The following is a 10,150-nucleotide window of genomic DNA, read 5'->3' on the forward strand; positions in this document are numbered from 1 at the left end:
ATTATGTATCAAATTCTATTTGACTAGGCTGGTAGCCTTCGCCCATCTTCCTCCAATCTTCACACAGTCCATGTAGGACATATTGTTTAGGCCTTGTATTCTTTTTGTAGGGTAGCTCTGTGGAAGTTCCAGGTGTTGCATTCGCCTGGGCATAGAAAAACACCTCCCACTACAGGAATAGTAGTAGAGTTCTGCTACTGTCCTGGTCAAATTTCTCTGAGTTGGTATATATACCACCATGTGCTGCCATAACAAAATGACCATAGCCTTAATGAGATGCACCTGATCAACAGCATTATCTAAAAAATAAATGATCAACACATTACTTGCCACCTGTGTCAGACTAGCCAATATATAGCTTACTGGAACCTTTTTAGAACCATTTCTAAACAGCTTCAATATGTTTGGTCTTTTTCACTCTTTCTGTGTTTCTTTTTTTCTTTTTTTTTTTGGCACAACTCCCTCTTTTTTGTCTCAGTAAAACAGTTGTATTCTAGTTTCTTTTGTCATGAAGTAAGGTTCTCTTAGTATGCTGTATATTACTATATAACTTTATCTGCTTTAAGCAGCTTAATGTCATTCTCTACCCTTTCAATTGAAATCTAATTTTCCCATGCTTGTCTCCCTAAACCATTCTATTTTCCTACTTTGGTAACTGTCCAGCTCTGTTTCTAGAAAGCAATGGTATTAAATAGTAATTTTTATTTCTCTTTCCATAGCTTACTGAAAATACTGACCATCATTCTATAGCAGTTGCCTTATCCTGCTTGTTAATCCATCTTTGCTAGTAAAACTAAAGAAACTCTTTAACAGTCGTAACCCTTCTAGCTCTTTGTCTTACCTCTGTCATCTTTCCCAGTCTTTTTCATTTGTTTCATTTCTGAGTGCCAGATCTTCTTTTTTTATTTATATTACTGCTAAACATCCTATATGCATTTTCCTTCCTCCTTTCTAACATATTCAGCTACAGCAGATGTCTTCTTTTCCTGCCTTTTTTTTACAGAATGCAATCTTCAGTCCGTAGCATTATTCTTTACTTAATTAATGTAGTTCCAGAGAAGCCTGACCAGCTGATTCTTCATTATAACATTATAATGCTTTGATTCAAACTAATACACAGTTGAATGCAGTCTGTCCACCAAGAATCCAAACACAATGGCCCAGCCTCATGGCACAGAGGGATAAAGCCCTTAATGCAGCCTAGACAGCCTGTGTTTTAGTTGACGGACCAGATGGGAGTAAGATGAGAGTGAGCGTCTGATTCTGCTTGCCCATTGGGGAAGGGGGGGAGGGTTCAGCCTAGGCTTGCTACAGTAGCAGTGTTAAGAGCCTGACAGGCTCTATGCTGCAAGCAGTATGATACCTGGTCTAGAGGTTGCTTATGCATACAAGCATGCATGCACCTCCAGAACTGAGCAATTGCAGAGCTCACAAGGCTGCCCTGCTGAGGTCAGGGATAGTGCACAATCCCTGGCATCAATATGATGCTGTACTTCATCCCGGATCTTCTCCCTGGGAGGATAATTTTTATTTTCATTTATTTTACATTTGTTGACCGGGAGAGTCTGACTGGATACATGTCCATTTTCAGTAGAGGCCCGGGGAGAAAAGCTCCACAGATTAAGAACAAACTATGAGATTTCTTCATAGCAAGCAAGTATTCATAGGAAAACACATGATTTAACAAGATTCCATAGTTTTAAAGTTACAAAGTACAATATCCATTGGTAGTCGCAAGTTTTAACAAAATTCCATAGTTTAAGTTCGAGTAAAGTAGTACTTAGAATGTACTTGTTTCCAGTAATAACATTGTTTGAGACAAATGTAAGTAAAAAGGGGGATTGGAGTGGATGTTAGGGTTAGTTTTGTGAGATGTGGTTGAGTTTAAAGTTGGAATATGTATAATTGCTGAATGTTGGTGTGGGTGTTCGCAGGTGAGGCACTGTAAGGAGGAGTCACGATTCTTCTTGAAGAGATAGAAGTGAAAAGGAGCATGAGAGTGGGTCAGAGGGTGTGTATGATATGAGTCAACCTGGTAACAAGGGCATATCCATGTGAGCTTTAGGTGTTCTTTTAGTAACTTTTTGAATGTAACCATTGAGTTGGCTGACGTAATAGCAAAAGGTAATGAGTTCCAAATGTTACCGATGTAGTTAGGGAAGAGGGAGTCACCTGCTTCGTTATTGCTTTTGGTCACCTTGATTAGTCTTTATCACTAGAACGAAGTGGTCTGGTATTAGTTTGTAGTTTAAGTAGATTAGTTAGTGCTGCATTTTTTCAGTAAGTAGTAGGAGTTTCTGGGCAAAAGAAAGCTGATGGAATGAGAGGAGATTTGGGAATTCAAACCAGTTCAGTTGATTTAGTGAATGACAGTGGTGAGCATGGTAGGGCGCACCAGTAGCAAATTTGGCAATTTGATTGTAGCAGATGTTAAGCTTGGCCATTTCAGTTCTGGGTAGGTTGGTGAAGATGGGAGCGGCATAGAATAGTGTGGAGAGGAGGTGGGTTTGAGCTATGGTTATTCTAGCAGGTTGGGTTAGGAACGGTTTGTTTTTATAAAGGCTGCCCAGTTTTTTGTGAATGTTTTTAATAGTTTGATTTACATGTTGATCAAACTTGAGGTTGTTGTCAATGGTCACTCCTAGCAGTTTAGTATGAGTGTCTGGAGAGATGATAGTCCCATCTCTGGACACAATATTGAATTTGTTGGGCATTGAGATGGATTTGTTCTGTTTAAATAGCAACAGTTTGGTCTTTTTAGGATTAAGTAATAGGTTTTTGTTAAGAAACCAGGTTTCTGTAATTTGGAAGGCTTTTTGGGTAGTGGAGAGGGGGTTTGTGTGGGTCGTTGGCTGAGCAGACCAATGTTGAGTCAGCATATTGTATAACAGTTGCATCTTGGCATATGCTGTGGAGATCATTAATGAAGATGGAGAATAGAAGGGGTCCCAAAATGGACCCTTGTGGGACTCCTGTGGTAATAGGCAGCAGTGAGGATAGGTTGTTGTCCCATCAAACTGTTTGTTGTCTACCATGTAAATAGTTTTGGAACCAGGCTAGTGCGTGATCACTAAGGCCAAGATTAGTAAGGGAGTGGAGTAGTTTGGGATGGTTGACCATATCGAAGGCTTTTGACAGGTCCAAGAATATGGCAGATGTTAGTTTACCTAAGTGCCTATTTTGGTTGATGAGGTTTGTAAAGGAAAGAAGAGCTGTGGTTGTACTGTGGGCAGGGCGGAATCCATGCTGGGTAGGAGAGAGAAGTTGGTTATTAAGTAGGTATGGCATAAGTTGGTAATGTATACATTTTTCAAGAATTTTTGCTAGTAGGGACAGGATGGCAATAGGGTGATTGTTGGTGAGGTCAGTGGATGTTCCACCTTTATGTAAAGGAATGATGTAAGAGGTTTTCCAGATTGGTGGGATGGTGTTTTCTGATATAGATCTGTTAAGTAGAAGAGAGATTAGGTAGGCAAGTTCATTAGCAGCCAACTGGAGGTATTCTGCTGGATGCCATCCGCTTCTAGGGTAGTAGGTTTAAGTTTGGATAGTAATTGTTTGACATAATTGGTAGGGATGGGTTGGAATTGGAAGGTAATTTGGGGACTGACTGCAGGTTTGGGGATACTGGTAGTAGTAGTAGTAGTAGTGGGTTCTTGTTGAACTAGTTTAGAGATGGTTTCTATGAAGTATTTGTTGAATGATTCAGGTTATGTCAATGATTTCATCTGTGGAGGCTGGCGATGGGGTGGAGGGATTGCCATGGTGAAGTAGTTTATATATTCCTGCCCAGAATTTTTTGGGGTTGTTTTGGTGCCTGTTTTGTATCCTGGAGAATAGGTTTTTTGGTTTTGTTTCTAAGTTTTTGGAATTGTTCTCTAGTTGTTGTAGTTTTTGTGGCTCTCCAGTGATGCCAAGCTCTATTCCTTTGAGAAGTCTTATTTTTAGTCTCTTTGGTGATCCAGGGGGCAGTTTTGTGGTACGAGGTGGGGCATGGGTAGTTTGAGGTGGGGCAGAGGTGGGTCTGGTAGACCTGGTGAATGAGAGGAGCTGACGGAAGTTGATGGTCAGCTGTGGGGCGAGTGAGAAAAAATAAATCTATTACTACAGGAAGTAACATATACTTTTTGTAACCCAAGACTGTTCATGTTATAGTATGAATCCTTAATTATTGCTGCTTGTTCGATCCCACTGTCATCTCTACCAGCTCCCTAGACATATCTCTTTCCTTCCCTCTGACTGGTAATTTATACTTCTCCATGACTGCTTTTTGTTTTCTCACAGCTAACAAACACCTTTGTTGCCCCTTCCCCATGCTGCCACCCTGCATTTGGTAATCTATAAGTCACCATCAGTCTCCTTGGTTTGCTTCCTGTTCTTAGTAATCAGCTTTAACATAGTTCACTGATACAGAGGCAGGATGCCTGTTTTTGCCACCAGCAACCAACATTTGACTACTGTCTCAGTTTCTGAAGGGACAGATGGAGTGGAAGATACTGGGAAGGGTTTGAGGACCCATGTGATACTCATAATTAATAAATCCTTTGTAGAGATTGAAGAAGATCGCAAGAGTATTAAAGGGAAATTATAGTTCAGAAAAGAGACAAGGAAATATGTGAGATGTCACATAAATGGGAAAAGTAGTTTCCTTACAGAAGTGCTTTTTAACACAAAAAGTTACGAGTGCCACCAGTGATGGATTTAGATGGAACAGCTCGTGCCAACCCATAATTTGGTTGTCATTTGTGCACCCTATGTTTTTTTGTGTATGTCAGTCTGATTAGAGAGGAAACCTTTGGTAGCTCAGACTACACAATATGTTAGTTGAGTCCAGTAACGTAAAAGATCATCTGTTAAGAGTATATATAAATTACTGTCATTCCTTCTGACAGAAATTTAATTAATTTATACTGTCTCTCACACACACACACACACACACACACACACACACATCATCACGTATACATATGTATGTACATACATAGATCCAAAAACTTGAAACATCTATAACACCGTATCCTGAAAAATACTGAATTCAAACCACAAATGGTCTGAAGAAAGCAGTCTGTATAGTAGCCTCTCTCTCATAACCCCCTCCCCATTGGTATGGTGGCTGTACACCCTCCATGCACAAATGTACACTACTTAATTATTGTCATACTGAGGTTGCACAGCCTCACAGAATTAATACAATAATTATTTGCATTTGAACCTAGTAATGTAGTATTTAAATGAAAGGAGTGTGAACATTAGAAAAAGGGTTTGCCAACTATAGCATGAATTCAGTAATTTTTAGCAGTGATCTCGTCTGGGTAATAGCAACTTATTTTAATTTTGATATTTGTTGTTCAGCTCAGTGAACTGATCATTCAGCCACCCTACTGGGCCCCACAATATACAGAAGTACACATTCAACACAACAAGCACTGAATAACGTGGAAACAAGAAATAAAAGAAAAATAATGAATATACAGAAGAGAAAGCATTATTAAATTAACTTTAAGGTGGTATGAAACCAGTGAGAATAACAACATGGACAGCTGGACATTCAGTAGTACATTGTCTTGTAGACTCATGTAATGATTAGCATTTTAGTTTGCTAGTAGTTGTGATCAGCCGTGTTTTCTAAAACAGCCACACTTGTAGGTTGTTGTTTATTGTTTTTATTGAACTTTAAGTAATTTGATTAATTTCTGATATGAACAGGTAAGCGGTTCCTGCTCACTGCCTTAAATGCTTTAGTACTAGTTAAACAGCATAAGAATAGTGCTTCCTAGTAATAAATATATATATATATATATATATATATATATATATATATATATATAGAGAGAGAGAGAGTGATAAATATAGATAGATATAAATATAGATATAGATATAATTATATCATCAATGGTAAAATGTACCGATGTGAGAAACAGAAATGAGTGAACCCAAAAGTGCGAAAACATAAATATGTGATATACAAATTACAAAACTTCTCTTCCACTATCCGTAAACAGCTACAAAACCCAGATCAAGTATCTTGAAATGGTTTTATTAATGCAATGCGTAGAGTTATGGGCGGAGGTAGGTTAGGTGTGGGTGGGGATTTGCTTGAATATATTAATGGCTAAGTATGATATTCAATAGCTGTATGCTACGCTTCTTACAAAATTAGAAATGATAAAGCCAAAATATTATGACAAAATTTTTTTTTGCTTTTTCTTGCAGAACTTTGAAAGACATCCATAACTTTCCTTTGAGAAATCATCCTCACATAGAGCGTAATAGCTTGCAGAAGAGATACTACTTCATTATCATAGTGATCCTGCTTCAGATATTTTTCGTTGTCTGCTATATATATGGCAAAAAGCAATGAATAGTCAAAATTCTAACTCAGAAAGGATTGTGGATAAATAAAAGTATTTTTATGCAGATCTGTGCATGTTTCATGTGCCTGACTCAATGGGTTTTCAAGTTATAAAATGCTGAACTCTAAAACTGACCAGACTGTATAAACCTTATACAACTGCACCATCAAGAGGATACATATACTCTTTATTTTTTCGAACAATGGAACAAGAGGAAATGAGCATGCTATTGTATTTTGTCTGTAATAGTTTAGAATGCTTATCTTATTGAACATTCCATTAATATGTATCCTCTTTTCTTTAGAGACTGCAATGTGAAGCTTTTCTCCCCAAGCCTCCACTGAAAAGATGCTATTATAGCACAATGGAGGAATCCCTGTTAACAAAAAGAAAATTAAAAAAGTAAATAAATTAATTTAGTGGTATGGAAATAACATAGATGGAGGTGCAGTAAATTTATTATTGAAGAAGGAAATTTAGTGGCAAATACCTTAAATATTCATTAATGACCATGGTTTAATGAAAGATTTCCTGTTATTCCATTGTGAAAAAAGCAGACCTATCTGGTTAATGTAGCAATTGTATACAATTTACATATGCTGCTCAGTTTTCCATGCAAGATGAATCTAGGCATACTTACATTTGAGGTTTTAAATACCTTGTATATTGGTAAATCTCAGAAATTGCTTTGTTCTTTTAGACAGTTTTGGGGAGGTTACCCCCCTTCGCCCAGTGCTATCTGACTGTGGAGTTCTTACATATACGTTTGGTGGATGGGGGGGGGGGCTTGATCTCAACTTGGGAGGTACAGAGAAGCAAAAAACAAACAAAAAAGCACTTCTTTGGATCCATTCTGTTACGTTTTATGTAACAGACTGCTTCCTATGATTTGGAGTGTAGCCCATACAATAGGTTTCCCTGTTCCGTGGTAGAAGTAGAAGTGTTACAGCAAAATAGTGTAGGACCGTGTCTGCATCATTATATAAAATAACTACATGCAGTCCATGTGCTATACATGACCCATAGCTCTTAACCTTTCAGCAGTAAACTGAGGAGCACTACCCTCATAATGTGGAACAAATGGGCAAAATGTGGAACATTACCTCTCATAATGAGGAACAAATGGGCAAAATGTGGAACACTACCTCTCATAATGTGGAACAAATTGTCAATATGTGGAACATTACCTCTCATAATGTGGAACAAATGGTCAATATGTGGAACATTGTCACTAATAATGTGAAGCAAATGGTCAAAATGTGGGACACTTACTAACAGCTTACTAACAACTTCAACTTGGAAGGCTATAGGATGGTTACAATGTGGTATTTTTACATATAATATTTATTTTAATGGATTAGTATGAGTCAGTTATATTTATAGGTTCATAGGTGTGTACTAGCTAATGGCCTTGGAGCCTTTACAAGCCTAGCACATAGAAGTGCCCTGGCATCGTGCCACCCAATGTTAGTTCACAGTGCCTCTATCAAGTAGAGCCACTGGATTGATCCCGTGGGTGAACCTTCTATTTCCCATACACTCATCAAGATTTCTCTTGACTAGGGCCAGTGAGGAGCTCTGCTTGACATGTATGGGAAGTCTATTCCAGGGCATGGTCAGTCTCTGGGTTATGTGTTTAAGGCCTAGGATCCTCTTCATGAGGTACTTTTGTGGCCTTTCCAGCTGTTGCATGTGTCTAATGAGGTACATGCCAAATGGGGCATTATACTCGATGATTGGCCTAATGAGGGAAGAGTAGAGAGAGAGAGATGATGACCTCTTTCTTCCTGGACGCAAAACCCTTGGTAATAGATGTGCCAAATAAAAGGACTTTCTGACCACAGTGGCAATGTGGTGGTTGAAGGAGAGGTTGCTGTCAACCTGTGTCCCCAGATCTCTTATAACGCCTTCAGTGCTCAGTGGGCTGCCATCAATGTGGTAATTAGTGGGAACTGAGTTTTTCCCAAAGGGGATGATGATGTATTTTTTGGCATTAAGCTTAAGGTCATGGTTTTGACACCAGTCATTTGCATCAGTGAGGCCTTTCTGTAGAATGTCTACATCATTTGAGGAGTTAATAATGACTCCCAGCTTGCACTTGTCTGCAAACTTGGTCAGCCAGAGTCCCTCTGTGTTGGCCTGGACTTCTGAGAAGTAGATGCCAACAAGAGAAGACACAGGATTGATCCCTGTGGGACTCCACTCGTGACTGATCGGCAGTCTGACTTGGAGTCCAGTACTTTCACACTGTGGGTTCTATCTGTGAGCCAATTTGCAACCCACCTAGTGATATGCGGGCTGATGCCTAGTTTGGTGAGTTTATCAATAATTCCTGAGTGGGGAATGGTATCAAAAGCCTTGGCCAGATCAAGGTAGGCTGTATGAACTGCCTTGCCCTCATCCACAGCTCTGGTGACTGACTCAAAGAAGTCAACCAAGTTGAGCAGGCATGATCTACCTTTCACAAAACCAAATCACGTGGGATCTAGAGTTTGGAGATTCCCTACATCCTTGTTAATTAGGTCCATGATGATGCATTCCATGGCCTTACATATCAGACATGTCAGGCTAATGGGGCAATAATTCCCAGGGTTTGTAGTAGTCGCTCCACTTTTATGGAGAGGGATGACTGTAGCTGTGCGCCATTCTGTAGGGCAAAGCCTGAGGTGAGGCTGTGAGTGAACAGGGCACACAGATGTGCTGCCAGCTCACTTTGTAGTTCATGCAGAACACATCCAGGGATATTGTTGGGTCCCATGAAAGCTGTATTCTTGGCCTTGGACAATGCAGCTTTAACCTGTGATGCAGTAATGCTGGGTGCCTGGCATTCCTCCGGTATTGTGATTGGTCCTTTGGGGGGGGGGTAAATTTCACACTGAATCTGTCAACCAGTATGTTGGCAATATCTGTTGGCTCAGTATAGGAGGTACCATTGTGCAGCAACTCAGAGCAAACTTGGGTATTGCCATGGAGATTCTTGATATAACTACAGAAGGCTTTGTGGTTGTTTTTAATATCTGCTGCAATTCTGCCTTCATAGCTGGATTTAGAGGTTTTGATGAGGGATCTCAACTTTTTGTTGAGGTTAATAAGGGAGTTTTTCAAGTTTTGAGACTTTACCTTTTTCTGCAACAGTTTCTTCCTTCTGTTGTAGAGTTTATTAATGGCAGGGGACCATCAGATTGGCTTCCTTTTTTTGGAGGAGAACATCTTGGTTCTGTTGGGTATGGCTAGTTCCATGCATTTATGTACATGTTCGTACAGTGCATCGGTGTATGATTCAGCAGTCATGCATCTATTTTCCATTGACATGGGTAATAGTAATAACCAGGTCAAGGATGTTGCTTCCTCTAGTGGGGGTTAGAATGAGCTGCTCCAGGGCATTGTAATTGTTGAATTCCAGGAAGCTTTGGGCCAGTGTATTGGTGCATGAGTAGTTTTCCCAGTTGATGAAGGGGTAGTTGAAGTCACCTAGTATAAGAGTGTTGGGTTGGACCCTAATAGTTTCCAGGATGCTTAGGAATATCGAGTGAGAGTCTTGGGACATGGTTGGGGACTACGACTTGAATCGCCATCTTACTCGATGTTAGTTGCACCTGAAGTATCTCAGATGCGTTATGCTGGGCTACTAGTCTGGAGGTGTGCATATCCTTTATGAATATGGAGACACCATTGCCTTTGGAGCTTCTGTCCATGTTCTGGGGCCAAAAGGTGTGGAATGAGTTATAGCCTGGTAGTGCAAGGGTGCTTTCTGCTGCTTTAAACCAGGTCTCTGTTACAGCACAAATGTCGATGTT

At 39.7% G+C, this 10,150-nt stretch overlaps 1 protein-coding gene across 1 annotated transcript in view; it reads left to right on the forward strand.

Annotated features, from left to right (window-relative positions):
• LOC122814267 (oxysterol-binding protein-related protein 8-like) overlaps positions 1-6,413 on the forward strand; it is a 716,151-nt gene extending 709,738 nt beyond the window's left edge. Inside the window, exon 19 of the mRNA XM_044086861.1 lies at positions 6,214-6,413. Within this exon, the coding sequence (XP_043942796.1) occupies positions 6,214-6,361 (148 nt within the window). The 3' untranslated portion in view covers positions 6,362-6,413. The remainder of the gene's footprint in view (positions 1-6,213) is intronic.
• Positions 6,414-10,150: the final 3,737 nt, after the last annotated feature.

This window comes from Protopterus annectens, chromosome 10.part0, assembly GCF_019279795.1.
Source record: "Protopterus annectens isolate FY-2018-M chromosome 10.part0, PAN1.0, whole genome shotgun sequence".
In the NCBI taxonomy this organism is placed as follows: domain Eukaryota; kingdom Metazoa; phylum Chordata; order Ceratodontiformes; family Protopteridae; genus Protopterus; species Protopterus annectens.